The 17,993-nt window shown below is 34.7% G+C and overlaps 1 protein-coding gene across 2 annotated transcripts; it reads left to right on the top strand.

The window, feature by feature from the left end:
- Positions 1–1,389: 1,389 nt before the first annotated feature.
- Positions 1,390–17,464, top strand: LOC126965006 (actin-binding protein IPP-like). Of its 2 annotated transcripts, XM_050808405.1 has the most exons (10): positions 1,390–1,814; positions 1,901–2,045; positions 2,434–2,572; positions 3,369–3,534; positions 3,994–4,173; positions 6,409–6,572; positions 7,678–7,813; positions 9,910–10,120; positions 12,387–12,607; positions 15,854–17,464. In XM_050808405.1, the coding sequence occupies exons 1-10, from the start codon at positions 1,662–1,664 to the stop codon at positions 16,088–16,090; spliced, it is 1,752 nt and encodes a 583-aa protein (XP_050664362.1). In that variant the 5' UTR covers positions 1,390–1,661; the 3' UTR covers positions 16,091–17,464. The 2 variants fall into 2 exon arrangements, with proteins under 2 accessions (XP_050664362.1, XP_050664363.1); XM_050808406.1 differs by lacking the exons at positions 7,678–7,813; positions 9,910–10,120; positions 12,387–12,607; positions 15,854–17,464 and adding an exon at positions 6,818–6,948 and having other exon boundaries at positions 6,409–6,601.
- Positions 17,465–17,993: the final 529 nt, after the last annotated feature.

Raw genomic sequence — 17,993 nt, forward strand, 5'->3', positions numbered from 1 at the left:
AAGAATGATGTAGTTAAAAATATTGTTAAAGGTACATAGGTAGATGATAATTAATTAAAATCAACGTTAACGGTTTTATGGAATGCAGCATGCTTAAATAATAAATAGTATCTAATTATAATAATAATAATAAAGTTCTTTATTGGTTTTAACAAATTCACCATACTAAATAGTGGCAAGAACCTCCTTTTAAGCATAATATAAAGAATGCTTGTGCCAGGAGGCTCCGTCTCGTCTTTCTTAGCTGTAAAATAACATACTTAGAGAACGCGTGCGTGCGTGTGTGTGTGTGTGTGTGTGTGTGTATATAAGTAATAAGTATGTGTGTTTTAGCGTTTATGTCGTAAGAGCAACTCAGTATCATCATAATTTAGTGGTAGTGTCCAGGCGATCAATGCAATTTTACATTCATGGGCGTTTCTATTATATATATTATGTAACTGTTTGTTTATTTTATTATAAAGAGATGCCGCACGACATTTATACTGCATGCTAGAGAACTCGGTCCTAAATGGTGTAACAAAGGCAACTTTGTCTTTCCTTCGTTTGTGTTCAATATTAGGATCGTATGTTATTGTTTTTTGCAATTTTAGAACTCATTGTACAATGTATAACTTTCTATAATTATAATATTGTATAATGATATGACCTAGAACTTACTCAAGTTAAGTCAATGAAATGTTAAGATGGATTACATATATTATAATAATTAATTAATAATATTAATAATTAATAACGTATACATAATTCCAGTTACTTGTTATTTTTAGTATATTTTATGTGAAATGTTTCTTTTAACTTAAAAAAATAAGGGAAAAGATGTGATGTTTTTATTATCACTATATTAATATGTAGGTATCTTTAAATAAAGTCAGTTCTCAGCGAGCGGTTGTTTGATTCACAACAGTTTTTAGATAAGTTAGTAGTTTGATATCCATCCTTTCCCTACAGTTATAAAAACCCCTCTCCCTAATTCTGTTAGTCCTATATTATTTAGTATACTTTCTAAATATATGTATAGTAATAGCATAAAATTGTAAGTAATGTATAGTAAGTACAGTAGCGTGTTTAATTTTTTTTTATTTAAATTTAAAATATAATCTGATTCTTAAGCTTGACGGCCAACCATAGAACAATGTGTAAGAATGTATTTTGTCTGTAAATTATAGTTTTCATGTATTTTTTGTATCTATTTATTTAGGATTTTTACTCACCAATTAACCATATCAAATCTTGGAATAAATAAAAACACTTCGATATACACGATGCATTATAACTTCCAAAGAAAGAAAATTCTAAGCTGGCTAATGTATGGAATGTACCAGCCAAAATCTTCGAAAGGGAGTGGAAATTAAAAAAAATACAATTATATGTTTGTAACTTGGAGCTTTAGCTATAGCTATTATTTATTACGGATAAATTCTGTATTATTTCATATTAAAATGTTAATTGGTATTAATCACAACATTGTGAATTGTGGTTGCAAATCGTGCGCATTTTAGAACACATAAACAGTGGTGGTTGTTCAAAATACTAATAATGAAAGTTATTACTAAGCGTTAACAGTGATTCACACCTATTTGTTTATTATTGCTTATTAACTTTAAAAGCATAACTTAAGTTAAAGTTACAAGGAGGCAAAGCAAATATTTTTGTTAATAATGACCTCAATTTTTGAAAGGCATTATAAAGAAGGATCGAAAGTGTATAAATGTGGAGAGTATGCTACTAAGGTTTCATCAAGTTTAAACCATTTTAGAAGCAATGGAAGATTTTGTGACCTAGAATTAATATCTGGAAGAACTAAAGTTCAGGTGGGTGACCCATTCTTATTAAGTATAGAAAAGGCGCTCACTTTTCCGTACTTACCTCCTTTTTAATCAAATAATAAAATTTCCAGGCTCATCGCGTAGTTTTAGCTGCCAGCTGTGAATACTTTGATGCTATGTTCAATGTAGGGCTAGAAGAGAGCTTAAATGGCAGAGTTATGCTACATAGTGTACCTCCTTCAATATTACCCTTGATTATAGATTTTATATATACAGGTATTATTTTTTATTCTGGTTATCAAATTTTATCTGCTAAATCCTCTAAATCAGATAAGTAGTGAATGACAGAATTCCAAGTGATAACTGAACTAAATTTCTGCATGCTGTATTTTTTTATAGATTTGTCTTTAAAAAATGTCAGTTTCTGTGAGTTCTAGAATCATGAAAAAAATTTACATGCTGATTTTCAATTCTATATAATATGAACATAATAATTATAAACCTTCTGTGTTTTTTTAATTTGGTTCTGGGTTTGCTTGATCCTAAGATAATGTAGAAAAGCAGCATGACCAAGTGACAACAAACACATTAATGAGTTGTGTTCAGGATATAACTAACTTACTAACCAGTCTGGGCTATAGATGTTATTAATTTTTTTTTGCAGGTGAAATTGTAATAGATAAAGGTTCAGTACAGAACCTACTTATTGCTGCTGATATGTTGCAGTTGAGAGAGCTTGTAGTAGGATGTGGAGAATTTTTAAAGAGAGAGCTTCATCCCACAAATGCTCTCGGTATATTTAGGTAAATTTAAAGATATTTGATAGAACAACAAGTACATGGATATTAGATACATATTTTTTTATATATAATATAAGAGGTGGATAAACTAGTGTATGGGTCACCTGATGTTAAGTGATCACCTCTACCCACATGTTCATATTGCCGGACTTTTTTAAAGATACCTATGTCATATCACCCCGGGATCACAACACAAGGAAGCTCATAGTTCAGGAATGTACCTTGAAAATCACACTGTAGAGAAAGGTCATGCATACAGATGTTGGGGATGATATCCTAATTTAGTATTTTCTTTGATTAACTCAAGTATTTTTAACAAGTACATTTAAATAAAACACTCTTAATAAGATTAAAACATGTGTAATTTTAGCTTTGTTTTTACATTTAATTTTTTAGTAAATGTTGAGTTTTTATTATTATTGTACTAAATGCGAGATTACAAGACTTTTCCAGATTAAGTCCCCCTGAAAACAAAATTAATTATTAAAAAAGTTATTGCGTTTATGAGAGCAGTTTGTTTTGTTCAGCAGATGGTAATTGATATGGCCTGCCCATTACAATGCAGTGCTACTCAGGATTCTTGAAGAACCCAAATTCTGAGTGGCACAATTGCGCATGTCACCTTACAGACACGATGTTAAGTCTCATTTGTCCAGTAATTTCACTAGCTATGGCACCCTTCAGAGTGAAACAACAATAATGCCCACACATTACTGCTAATTATATTATTATTATTAAAGTGGTGCATAAATGGGAGGAGTAATATTATGTTCAATATAATTGAAGTGTTTATGCTTAGGTTTGCAGAAACACACAATTGCATGGAATTAGCTGAAGAAGCTCTTGCACATGCGCAGGCACATTGGGATCTTGTAGCAAATGGTGATGAACTCGTAGAACTACCCTTACAGCAGTTGGTAAAACTACTATCATCGGAACAACTGAAAGTGGATAATGAGGCACAGGTGATTAATTATTTCACAAGTTATGAAATAAATCAAAGGTTTTCAACCAGTGTGTGTTGCCATGCTGAAATATTGTATGCAGATATTGTCGCTAACTATGGGCCTTATTTGAAAGCTTATGGTCGCTCAGAGGGCTATGCTCAGAATTTCCCTACGAGATTGAATCAGAAATGATAAGATCCGTAGGAGAACCAAAGCTACTGATATAGCCTAAATTATTGGGAAACTGGCAATGAGCAGCCCACATAGTTCGACGGACAGATGACCACATACTGGAAGACACAATACACATACTTGGTAGGCCCCCCACAACATGGACTGACATTGGATGACTTCAGCACAGGAACAATTGTAGTGGAAATCTTTGGGGGAAGCCTTTGTCCAGCAGTGGACGTCTTCCGGCTGATGTTGATAAATCATGTAAATTACAGTGATTATGAAGTTCATTCATATTTACAGGTACTATATCCAGCGCTGAAGTGGTTGGAGCATGATCCAGCCACTCGCAGAAGGCACTGTTTCGAGGTTCTCAGCCATGTGAGACTGCCTCTAATATTACCACAAGTATTGGATATCGCTATCAAAAATGTACAGGACCCATCAATAGCAGTTGCACTAAAAACAGTTGGACTTGATATGGTAATTGATTCATTAATCATAACTGTATATAATAATATTGACACACTTTTTACACAAATTCTCTTGCCCCAAGTTAAGCATATACAGCCTGTGTTATGTGTTACAAGACAATGATATATTTAATACAATATACTTACTTAAACATACATAAATTCATATAAACATCCATGACTCGGAAACAAACATCCATATTCATCATATAAATGCTTGCACCTACCGGGATTCGAACCCGGGACCTCTAGTTTAGTAGGTAGGATCGATAACCACTCGGCTATACAGGTCGTCTATATAGTTGAACCTTGATAAGTTGAAAACCTCCAAATCACAAAAAAATGTGATGCTCCCTTCCCTTCAAACTAACAAAAACCTCCATTACTGAAAATCTCCCTCTATTAGTCGAAATAATCAGTGAGTCGCTCCGAGAATATTAAATTTTACTACTGTATCTTGAACATAGCAATATATTATTTTATAACCTTTATCTACACCAATGCTTTAAATCCTCTATTAAAGATTCTAAAACAGTTAGCTTATTGCCAACATTAAAACACCCTAATAACCATTACATCATCCAAACGAGTGTTGTAATGTTGTACTGAATTTCATAACAACACTCCTTTGTTTTTTTTTTCGATCCCTTCATGCGAAAGAGTTTCAACAGACAGCCACATTCTTATTGCTCGATGCGTGGTATCTGTATGAATTTCAAAAAATGAACATTTTTGTTTACGCGCGTTCCACACTACCAGAACGTCGCGCGCCGTAAAAAAAAGTAGGTTATTTGAATCCCCGCCATTTTTCTTCGATATTATTATTGTTTTGTTTACAAAAAATGGGCGATTCATTTTAAACGCTGCAAAAGAACATAATATTCAAGTGAATTTTAATTATTGCACTATACAAAATGTAAATTACTACTAAAATAAATAATTCTTTCATTAATAAATACTTAGTTTATTTGTAGTAATGGATGATATTAGGTTACTACTAGGACTGGCTGTTTTATTGTTAGCAGTAAGCTGTTTCAGAATCTTTTAGAGGATTCAAATTCTGGGTGTAGATAAAGTCTTGTATGCAACTGTTGATACTTAGGTATTAAAACACGAATGTGAGTTACCCCTTATTACACAACAGTTGCATAAATAACTATTACAACAGGTGAATTTCTACCTCTATAGTTGGCAAGGTAAATAGGTACACCATTGTTTCTTAGAAAGCAATTAAGGAGTTAAGAAAGAAGAGAATTACCATGATTTAATGACTCACGTTAATACGCGTTTGCTTGCTTGGTGTCAGGTGTTTAATTTTATTATTTTTGATTTATAATAAATAAAAATTATAATGAATCTCAACCTCTTTATGTCAAATCAAAATCCGCCTAAGTAGAAATTGTCTATAACCCGAATTTTGTGACGTCTCTCTTGATGTTCGACTTACGGCTGTTCCCAATAAACTATCTTGATCTAGAGATAGATTACTACCTTCTACTGTCAATAATCTGAAGCTATCCCGATATACCCCGATAAGTCATTCTTATCGTCATATATTGGAACGCGTGAATTGCTATTTCTATACAAACTTCTATCGCTGGTAAGCTATACGTCCTCCCATTGACAGACAGCGTGTACGGATAAGGTGAGTTACCGTCGATAAGTTTATTGGGACAGAAAAGTCAACGATAGTTACGGTTTTTATCTCAAGTAGGCCACAACCGGAGATAGACTGAAAATTGGGAACGGCTGTTATAGAGGTTCGACTGTTTTTATACATAATAAAATTTAATACTATCAGTTGAGCCATACTTCAGCAAATTTGAATTCGAAAGATATGTGAGAGTGAATTCTTTAAGAAATTTTGTTAAAGGTCAAGTCTAGTGTAATACTAGTGATTTAGTAGTACTGTTGATGTCTTATTAAAATAAGGGACGAGACGAGCATGACGTTCAGCTGATGGTAATTGATACGTCCTGCCCGTTACAATGCAGTGCTGTTCATGATTCTTGAAAGTCACCTTGAGACCTAATATGTTAAATCTCATTTGCCCAGTAATTTGACTAGCTACGGCGCCTTTCACTACCTCACGGCAGAAATAGGCACCGTTGTGGTACCCATAATCTAGCCGGCATCCTGTGCAAAAGAGCCTCCCAATGGTGATACATAATAAGAAAGGCACTGATATCTAGGATAGATGATAGATAGGATATGCTGTAATTGTGTTTTCTTTTATAATTATTAGAAGTCTGGCCGTGGTGCATTAGTGTCTTTGTCTGCGGAGCCCCGGGCTCGCGCCCGTCGCTTATTGGTGGTCGTCGGCGGCTCCTGTCACAACACGGCACAGCATCCTCCACTCACTACGGATAATATTCTTTTTTCCGCACTTAAATTTGATCTTCACAAAAGGTATGAACTGCTCATATATGGAAGTAAAAGTATGTATAGTCTTCTTTAGATTAATAGCTTCAGTTATACGTAACAATGTGAAGATGGATAATTATTTTTTTGTTTTGATTGGCACTTTTACATTTTCATCATAAATCATTTCATTGTCTATCTGTTAATACAGCTATTCTCAGGAACGCTAGTAGGCAAGTTGAAATTAACATCAAAACCTTATCTTTAAAAACATAATAAATTGTTTATATTAGCAAGAGCGACATCTCAAGTTAGTTTCCTAAAAGCAAATATTAGGGTTGAGCAGGTTATCAACTGTAAAGTAGATTCTGTAGATGAAGCCACAATCTGAGAGTTGAACAAAGCATACAAGATTTTATGACGATACGTCACTCGAACGGTTAGCTCAGTTGGGACAGCACTCGCACGGATCGCGAGAGGTCGTGGGTTCGAATCCCGCATCGTTCATAATATTTTGTTTTCAAATTTTATTCGTGTATCAAGACCTTCTTGTCCTTGGATATCCTTTGAAAATAATAAAAGCTTCTAAATCAACCCGATCCAAAAGATATGCTCATTTAAGGCTCAATTTTTAACAAAAAAAAATTGAATTAGGCGTTACTTTGCGGAAATCCATAATTATACAAATGATTTAAGTTTTCTTTAGTGTTAATCCCGCTAATATTTGTTTTTAAAACACGTCTCACGTTTGAGTCTCGTGCCAGATTTTGGCGAAACAACAAGTCCTGAGGATGCCTCTACACGAGGCGTGAGTGAGTAGTGAAACACGTGTCGAATTGTTTTAAAAACAAATATTGGCGGAATTAACACTAAAGAAAACTTAAATCATTTGTATCAATTTTTAACACTAAGGTAAATCAAAACATAGAGACATCATTCAATTGATAATGAATTTTAAAATTTGGTGAGTACCAATATTTAATTGCATGATTAAAGAAAAATCCAAGTCATAATTTGTTTGAAAAATACTTCAATTTTTTTTTAGTGTATGATGTGCAAAGCCCTTTAGCATCTGCATTGTATTACATATGTAATTAAAACATTTTAATGGAAGTGAGCTAGTCAGACTTTTTTACTCATTTTTTTTTTTTAGAAAATGGGAAGATATGTCAGCCATGGGGATAGCCCGGATCCAACCGGGGGTGGCGACGTTGAGAGGAAAAGTTTACGCCGTAGGTGGAGAGCAAGGCAGCAAAATACTTGCTAACGGGGAAGTGTTCGATCCACAGGTAGAAAGATACATAATATGCTATATTTTAACTATTGAAAATAAGTTGTTTTATTAAGGCTATATTTCACCGGGACACCACCGTAGCGCAACCTGTCGCGCCGGTGTCCATTAGCTACCAAACTAGACACCAGAGGCATGAGTCGTTCGGAACCGGACACCAGGTGAGTAACTCCCTATATAGCTGTATTTATTGTGTTGTTAGCGGCGACTGGTTGCGCCACCATGGTGTCCCGGTGAAATATAGCCCTAAGAGTAGGGTTACATTTACTGACCATCTACTATTAACCACTGGACTGGCGGCAGAGTGCTTTTGTGCCTCTTTGATATTCGCCATTTTGGTACTGTTGGCCATAGCGAGAGTACGGTACTAAAATAAGTGATGACGACCTCGGCTAAACACACATATACAGATGGTGGGAAACAAAAAAAAGGGGACTTTATTATGTTGAGTGCTGAAGTATAAATAACACGGAAAACGAACGAAATTAGTTCAAAATGCAAAAATACTTCAAGAGTACTGTATTCTTCTGTCGCAGCCATTTGTATTATACGTCAAAATTAGTTCTCTGGATGCTCGCGAGTGGCGCTTCAAATTGGCACAAAAACAATTCTGTCAAATATATGGAACAGCCTGTCCAGTGGTATTTATACAGGCCAGTGGTTACATTTCAATAAAATTTCGCATCAGTTTAATAAATATATGATGCATGTGACTTTTTATTTGCTTTTTGTTCACGAGTTGTTAAACAAGTATAACATATTAAAACTTAATAATTAAAGAACATAAAATAATTTAGTCAATGACTTTTTTTTTATGGAATAGGAGGACAAACGAGCGTACGGGTCACCTGGTGTTAAGTGATCACCGCCGCCCACACTCTCCTGCAACACCAGAGGAATCACAAGAGCGTTGCCGGCCTTTAAGGAAGGTGTACGCGCTTTTTTGATGGTGGTTGGATTATTTATTTAATTATTACATTTTTTGACACCACAGTAACAAAAAATTGCGCAAATGGCGATCTTATCACTACATAGTGATCTCGTTCAGGCAACCATTTGTTATAAAATAAAAGTGAAAACAATAAATTAAAAGGGTAAGAAAGTGTCAAAAATATACACACAAATACATATATGATTTATACTATAGTAAAATATACATAAATATTTTGTAAAAATAAATAGTTCCGCTCGCGAATAGCGAAATCCGCACACGAGCGTACGCTTCATCTGTCGTTAAGTGATCACCGCCGACCAGATTCTCTTGCAACACCAGAGGAATCACAGGAACACTGCTGCGCTTTTAGGAATGTGTACGTGATTTTTATGAAGGTACCCGTGTCGTCTTGGAAACAATTCGCAAGGAAGCTCTTTCCACAGATTGTTTTTGCGTGGAAGAAAGTTAATTGTAAACCACAGTATAGAATTACGCCACCCACACATCCAGGTGATAAGGGTGATGAGTAAGTTTATTGAGTCCAGAGGATTCACCAGACCATTTAAAAAAAGATTATTGGATTTATGTATTAAATAAAACACTTTTAAACCCGATGTTTCGTCCACAGCACTTTATTTTGCTCAGGAAAGGTCACGAAACGTCGGATTGACTAAAATAATAATAGACATGTAATTCTTACGCAAAAACTCTTGTAAAAGCTGAGCTGTTATAATTATACGTGTTTTAATCCTTTATCTACACCCATGCTTTAAATCTCTATTAAGGATTCTAAAACAGTTAGCTTATTGACAACATTAAAACATCCAATGACCTAAGAACCATTACATCATCCAAACGAGTGTTGTAATGAAATTCAGTACAACATTATATCATCCGATTTCATTACAACACTCGTTTGGATGATGTAATGATTACTAGGACTGCCTTTTTTAATATTATCAGTATGCTAACTGTTTCAGAATAGATAAACTCTGGTATGTATCTGTTGATAATTAGGTATTAAAACACTCATGTGATACTATTATCACAAGAGGCGAGCCCACATTCGTGTTTTAATACCCCTTAATACACAACGGTTGCATAAATAACTATTAAAAAGTATTATTTTAATATTTGATTTAAGTCAAGTTTAATAATAGACAGAGAAATGGTCGGACATCGCGCCTATGAAAGAGGCCCGTTGCGAATTCGGTATGACGGCGTGGGACGGGCGGCTGTACGCGTTCGGCGGCTGGGTCGGCTCGGACATGGGCTCCTCCGTCGAGGTGTACGACCCGGTCACCGACGAGTGGACCCTGGTGGGCTACATGCCCGAACCGCGCTTTGGAATGGGTGTCGTTACCTTCGAAGGTACGTGCTACATGTCCGGCATCAATACAATTTTGTTTTTAAGCGACTTCAAAATGGAGGAGGTTCTCAATACGATCGGTAATTTTTTATGTGTGAACACCGATTACGCTGAGATTTCCGCAATTCTTCTTTAGTTCGTTGCGGAATAGATGCCATTTGGTGCCATAAAAATTTTACATAGTTTGGCCCAGTAGTTTACATTTTATAAACATTTTTTATGAAAATGTTTGTTTACGTGGATGATGTAATTGTTTTTTGTTTAAGATTTTTTTAGGAGTTTGCATTCAGGTTGATGATTAATATATAATTATTATTATGAACTAAAAAGTAAAAAATAAAACTTAAATATTGAAAAGTATAAAATAACTTAATAAAGCGTGAAGTTTGTATTGTAAGGTGTTAATTGAAGTCGATGATGGCATTGTGAAATCCGACATGTTTCAATATGACAGTATTCTGTTGATATCTTGAGCATAATTCGCTAATCAGTCACCAAATCACTTTTAAGAGCAAAAAGGTGACTTTAACAAGGACCCTAGAAAGGATGGTATGATTGAAACCCGAGTGGTTTTAGAGTCTAGAGCTAAAATGACATGACAAGCTAATGTTCTCTCAAGAAATCTATGTTATAAGTTATGTTCAGACTGATAGCATTGAAGTCCGGACCTTAATACTTTAATAAAAATGGATAAAATTATAATGTTTTAAAAATAGTACCTATAGAAATTTTGCCGTGTCAAGGATCCAAATTTTACATTAGTGTCGTCGTCATTACCAGTCCATAGAATGGTTTGCATACTGACGTCATATTATAGTTAATAGGACAAGGTTCTTTCCCTGTTCCATCGCGCGGGGACAATGTAACTTATACAGTTCAAATAGATTCACTTGACGGTGAATATCGATGTGAGTCGCTAGCGTTCTTTTGTTACACACAAAACAAACAGTTTAATATAATATATATTAAAATAAAATAGGCATATCTATTCATAGCTGGGTTACCAAACATTCGATTAATTTGTAAATTGCAATTTTTAGCTTCATATTTTTTTATGTAATGCTAGCGCAGGAATTCGTTGGCGCTAACCTGGGAATAGTTTAAAATAAGTGGAAGTTCCCTTAAACTTCGTTAGATTGGGAATGGAAAATGTATTTGACGACCCCTATAGCCCAGTGGTTAGTGACCCAAAGGACTACCTACTAAGCCTACTGACCTAAAGGTCCCGGTTTCGAATCCCGGTAGGTGCAAACATTTATATGATGAATATGGATATTTGTTTCCGAGTCATGGATGTTTATATATGTATTTATGTATGTTTAAGTAAATATATTGTATTAAATATATTGTTGTCTTGTACCCATAGTACAGGCTATGGTTAGTTTGGGGCAAGTTAATTTATGTAACAGTGTATCAATATTATTATTGTTTACAATATGTACACTGATGACATATGGGCTACAAATTATCTAATTAACTATTATAACAACTCATGATAGTAGCTATTATTTTAACTGTTAAAATCAATAAAGATATTATTAATTATTCATCTAAAGTTTTATTATTATTAGTAGAAAATCAAAAGGGTTCAGATGCATAAATAAAAAAACAAACTTAACTAAATAAATATTTTTTTCTCTTTTCTACTATTTTTAATACGGTCCCTTTTAAGACCATCAAAAGCAACCGTGTTGTCTACGGCTGCTGTTCGACAGGTCGACTTAGTACCTACCCATTGAAAATCAGTGTCGGGATCTTTTTCATGACTTTATATTTTTATTTTGTCTATTTTATTATGTATACAGGAACAGACATAAACTTATGATGCCTACTACTCGGCTAAGTCGAGTTAGTAAGTCTTTTGTGGGGTGATGTATATTCTTTTACAACAAGATCCCAGAAAATGTTCAAAACAAAAGTATAACGTTATTCAAAAGAATTGTTAAAAAACGTTTGTGTGGTAAAGGTTACTATAACATAAATGACTTTCTTAATGATACCACAGATTGGGAATGGAGTGACCGCCCTCAGGCTATTAAATAATAATTTTAATTGTACAATATTACTTTGTAAACATATTTATTCGATGAAAACAAAAAAAAGCCCGCTGAGTTTGTTGCGCCCATTCTTCTCAGGTCTGAGGCATTCATTTTGGAATGGGTGGTAGTTTTTGACTTTCAATAAGTGATGTCACATCCTATTTTGAATAAAAATATTTGAATTTGAATATATATGTTGTGTCATGTCACCTTATTATGTGTGGTCTAGGATTAATATACGTAGTGGGCGGGTGTACCCACACGTGGCGCCACACCCGCGATCTGTTGAGCTACGACCCGCGCACGCGCGAGTGGCGCTCGCTGCAGTCGATGCGGAACGCGCGAAGCCAGGCGGCCGCGCTAGTGCTTGACAATTACCTGTACGTCGTAGGCGGGAACGCACCGCGCCGAACGGTACTTTCGTCCGTTGAGAGATACAGCTTTGAGGAAGTAAGTGATATATATTTGATTATTATTATATCATATCCTCAAAATGTTTAAAAATTAATAAATAACCTTCAAATGACACTATTTCATTAGTTTTATTAATTAATTAAATTCGGTATATTACTTTGAGTCTTATCTAGATTTGGTTTTCTGAAATATTACTATAAATACTGGTTGTTGCCCGGCCTGCGGTAGGGTTCATATGTATTTATGTTCTAACTTAACCTAACCTACCTAACTTAAGTTTCTAGTAAAGGATTTGGTTTCCAGATTAGTTTTAACTTGGTATAACTATAATCTTTAATCTCATTTAGATTCTGTTATCTGAAATACTACAATAAATAGTGGTTGTTGCCCGGCCTGCGGCCAGGCTCATATATTTTTTGTGTTCTAACACATAACCTACATTTAGTTTCTGGAAAAGGATTTGATTTTCAGATAGGTTTTAGCTTGGTATACCTATGATCTTTTATCTCATTTAGATTCTGTCATCTGTAATATTACAATAAATACTGATTGTTGCACGGTTAACTTAACATAACCTACTTTTATTTTCTGGTAAAAGATTTTATATGCTCAACTTTAATTATATAGGGATCGGGCTTTCTTGGTGATAATAAAACTTAATTTTATTTATCTACATGCTTTATTGCATACATTAATTCCATAAAAGGATCCTTTTTGTCTTGACGTTCCGCTTCCACAAATATTCCATAATGAAATCTGCAAAATTTTCTGCATTATAGTAATTTTCTTTGCTAAAAAATCTTTTGACTAATCACTTTCGATATGCTGAGTATGTATGGGTACCATCTTCAGCCACAAATGGATTATCTGGGTTAATATGATTCACCTCTTTGTGGATGTACCCATACTAAGCTAAGCAATCGTTTGGTCGCCAGCAATCAGTGTGTATAGTGGTGCCATTCTCGACGCGCTATATGATAATGATGATGAGGACATCGGCACGCCTATATGTTCCATATATGTCCCCAGGGCACACTGGAAGCCTAAGGTCTTCACTGCCATCTTCAATAAGGCCTAGGACCCCTTCAATGTCTCTTCCTAGAAAAAATTGCACTTATTAAGAAATAGACATTGATATATACAGATATTTAGATATTGCGTGTATGCCATCAAAAAATATTTCGAACTAAACTTCTAAAACAACTCTATTAGTAGGATAGACAATCACATGGAAGTCATGAGCTTTGAATTGCAAAACTTTAACAATTATAAAAACTCAACCAAAACTTAATTTATATTTTTTTTTCTCAGAATTTCACAGAATTAATATTAATCCAATAGTGTCTGTTGCAACATACCTATTTAAATATTATTAATAAGTAATATATTATCTTTATTATATTTAAGCATCCAAAATGTGCTTTCGTCTATTTGGACGATTTTCCCAGGGCCATCATCTTGCCAAATTCTTGTTGTTTCTGTATTTGGTACAAAACAACCACTTTCTCGGCAATATGAGTAACAGTCACATATTGTGGCTGTTGACAATCTATGCTCTTCTTCAGTAAAATCTTCATGAATTGCTACATCGTATGAAAACCTAAGTGCATAGGCATACATTAAATAAAACACTCGAGGCATTTTTATTTTAATATTCTCAAATCAAGTACTCTTGGCTCTGAACACCTTTGACTTGACACGGCACTTGCCTTTGTTGAATACAAAGGATCAAACTGTTTTATTAAAAGGCATAAAAGGCATTTATTTTCTCAAATTGATTCCTTTAGAATTCTTTTTGATGTCATTTCTTATACTACTAGATACTACTACCGCTTCGGAAACAAATGGCGCTCTGAGAGAGAAGAAGCGGCGCAAGAAACTCTCCCAGCATTCTTTTTTTTGCGCTCTTTTCAATAAAAATATACAATATTGTACAGTCGCTATAAAATAATCACAATCTAGTCCCAGGCTGTCCGATCATTTAGATATTCAGCAGTGGAGTAATAGGATTTACGACAGAGCCATTTTTTTATAAAACATTTAAATTTATTTATAGATAATGCCTGAACAGTGGCTGGGACTTTATTGTAGAAGTGTATACATTTACCCTTAAAGCTATTATGTATCTTATGAAGCCTACTAGAATTAGTTATTGGTGCTGTATTCTATTTGCATTGGCATACGATACTGCTTAGAGGCAGGAATCAACCCATGATCTTCAGAAAATGCTTTGCATTGTACACGGGTCCGTAACTGAAGAACTAACGTGGCTAACCCTCCACATAAAGAACACCTCCGCTAAATAAATGTCGTTTTACCGGGGGTTCTTCACTCCCTACTCCAGAGCTGGTGGATGGTTGTTCCATTATTATCGTAGAACTGAAACAAACTCCAAGAAACAAAGCAACTGCAGAAATACAGTGTGCGCGCGAATGTCGGTTAAAAACAGGCCAATTAATCGGTATTTAAGGTAAAGCCAAAATCGTCGTAAAAATCCACAAGCGAGCAAAATAACAGAACATTCACGTAACGAAAACAGAAACGGAATGTCAGATTGATACATCAAACAAGCCACAAAGCATTCAAAATGGCGGCCTTTGGCGGCAAAAACAATGTCGTGAAATTCTGACGTCTGTGACAAAACAATATACTTTTTTCTATTTACTAATAATAATTACATTTACCTGTAAGCACTATAAATTTATAATAGTACCTAAATGTTATTATTTTGTATGAACAGAATCGTAAAATATTTCTCATCGCAATCACTAACTGTCAAAGGCAAACTTCATAAAGAAGTTATAATATGAAATATTTAAAACTTTTAAAATTCATATCTCGTAAAGAAGAAGTAGTTCCTCGCAAAATGAATAGTACCATAGGATTCCTGATTTTTTTCTGTTATAATAGTAACCTTGTTTTATCGAAAATCGTGCCAATGCATTCTAAAGCGTAGCCTATTAATGTGTTTTTTAATAGAAACCGTTTCAGTATGAGTCCTTCTCACACTAGTACGAATGGTTTAGTCTTTATTACTGTGTTGTTATTGGGGCAGTAGTGGAGGTCCAAAAAATTTAATTGAGTGTCTCAAGTTCTACATTTTACCATTTACTAATTTAAAAAGTTGACTTTTATGAGAAGATGTGGCAAAAAGCTAATTTCCACGTTTATTTACAGCTTCACCATTTTACAAATTATTTATATACATTTGGTTCGCTCTTTAGCCCGTTTGATCGTTGAGATGTTCTTTTAATATTTCATTTAAGATATCCATTGTCTTAGGATATATGGGAAGATATGGGAAGCCTGAGAGAAGGTCGAGCTGGGTGTGCGGCCGGCGCGGCCGAGGGAGTCATTATAGTGGCCGGAGGTGACAGCGAGAGTGGAGGGGAGAGGACCTTCTACCGTGCGAGAACCACGCTCGACTCGGTGGAGATCTACGTCCCTTCTGAGGATCTGTGGAAAGCTGGACCTCCCATGCCTCACTCCAGGGCTGAAGCCGGATCGGCGCTGCTCTGACACGATGAGATACTTGCAATCAGGTAATGTCATCGTAAAGGCATTCGAAAAGAACTGATAACAATTAGGATTTCTGTAGTAATCTAGCGACTTTGACATTCACTCCAGTATATAATCGATATAATAAGTACAGATTACGCGTGAGTTGAATGCAGAGTTTAGGAATGCGATAGTGCTGTGATCTAATTATAACTGATGACGATAATCATGAGTGTGTCGAATATATAATATAATTAACAATGGTTTGAGTTTACCATTTTACTCTTGGATAAAAAAAAATAAAAATTAACAAATTTATTTAAAATATAAAAATTCATAAAATATTTTTTATCAAATTCTTGTCAAATTGGGAGATGGCATAAAAGGCATTTTCTCAAAATTGATTCCTTTAGAATTCTTTTTGATGTCATTTCTAATATGCTAGACTCTACTACCGCTTCGGAAACAAATGGCGCTCTGAGTGAGAAGAAGCAGCGCAAGCAACTCTCCCGGCTTCTTTTTTTGAGCTCTCTTTAATAAAATATACAATATTGTACTTTCATTGCTATAAAATAATCATAATCTAGTTCCAGGCTGTCGGATCACTTAGATTTTCAGCTGTGGAGTAATAGGATTTACGACAGAGCCATTTTCTAATAAGACATTTAAATTTATTTATAGACAATGCAGGAACAATGGCTGAGACTTTATTATAAAAGTGTACACATTAACCCTTAAAACTATTATGTATCTTATGAAGTACTAGTATTAGTTACAAGCAATCCCTTATTTGTAGTGTTATACTCCCCGACTGCATTCAACTCACGCGTACTTTTAATATTTTCACGTTTTAAACAACTGTTTAATATCATCCATCTCGGTGTATTCATTTGTTTCATAAAGTGGCACTTCTACTTATAATGTTAATTGATGAATTACAAATAGGAAATATTTTATATTTTTATACATCTTTACCAGAGTACTTCATACATTTGTCTTGACTGTGAACACCATTTAATAGTGAGTTTGATATTATCTAGATATTGCTTGATATATGAATATAATTTAATGCGTAAAAATTTATGAAGTGAATCAATTTAAGAAGTGAAATTTAATGCTAAACTATCACAATCCCAATTTTAATATTAACATAATATTCAAATGACATACAAGAGATTCATTTTTTTTCATTATTACAACTAAAGACACACTTATTAAGAAAACGCATGGCTACAAAACTTTATCAAGGCGCAGTTACTAATGCGAAGTACTTCTTGTAGTATGCCCACCAAGCGGTTAACCCTAAAGCTACGTTCACACGGAGTCACATTTTGCCGGATCTTATTTTCATCGGATCTGGCAAAACCGAATGTTGTGTACACTCGGCATATCTTGCGTTTTTGGGATCCCGAGTGAACACACCATCCGGTTTTTTTTTAATGCGCACAATCCCTGTTTGATGTGGAAGCAATGGATGTGAACAGTAGTCTTGCTATAATTTAAGCCTAATTATGGCTGTCAGCGTCGTGGAAAAATAAAATACTCACTTGAGTCTCGTGCCAGATTTTGGCGAGACAACACGTCCTGAGGTTGCCTCGTGTAGAGGCGAAACACGTGTCGAATTGTTTCAAAAACAAATATTGGCGGAATTAACACTAAAGAAAACTTAAATCATTTGTATAATTATGGATTTGCGCAAAGTAACGCCTAATTCAATAAAGTGTCGTGGAAAAAGATTGTGGTTAAACCCAACATTACAAAGACGATCCAACAGTTGGTGTATTCCATGGCAAATAACCGACTCTTTTGTGTGCGCTATAATGTCACTACACTGGATCCTACATGCAGTACGGCCGGACCGGTTTGTAGTCGCCAAATCAGATGTCAACTTCAGCAAGATTCGGTATTTTTTTGCCTTGTCTTG

This window comes from Leptidea sinapis, chromosome 6 (assembly GCF_905404315.1).
Source record: "Leptidea sinapis chromosome 6, ilLepSina1.1, whole genome shotgun sequence".
NCBI lineage: Eukaryota > Metazoa > Arthropoda > Insecta > Lepidoptera > Pieridae > Leptidea > Leptidea sinapis.

Coding starts and splice junctions, on each gene's coding strand:
- LOC126965006 (XM_050808405.1), top strand. CDS start 1,662: ATGACCTCAATTTTTGAAAGGCATTATAAAGAAGGATCGAAAGTGTAT. Junction 1,815..1,900: donor CTGGAAGAACTAAAGTTCAG/GTGGGTGACCCA, acceptor TAAAATTTCCAG/GCTCATCGCGTAGTTTTAGC. Junction 3,535..3,993: donor AAGTGGATAATGAGGCACAG/GTGATTAATTAT, acceptor TCATATTTACAG/GTACTATATCCAGCGCTGAA.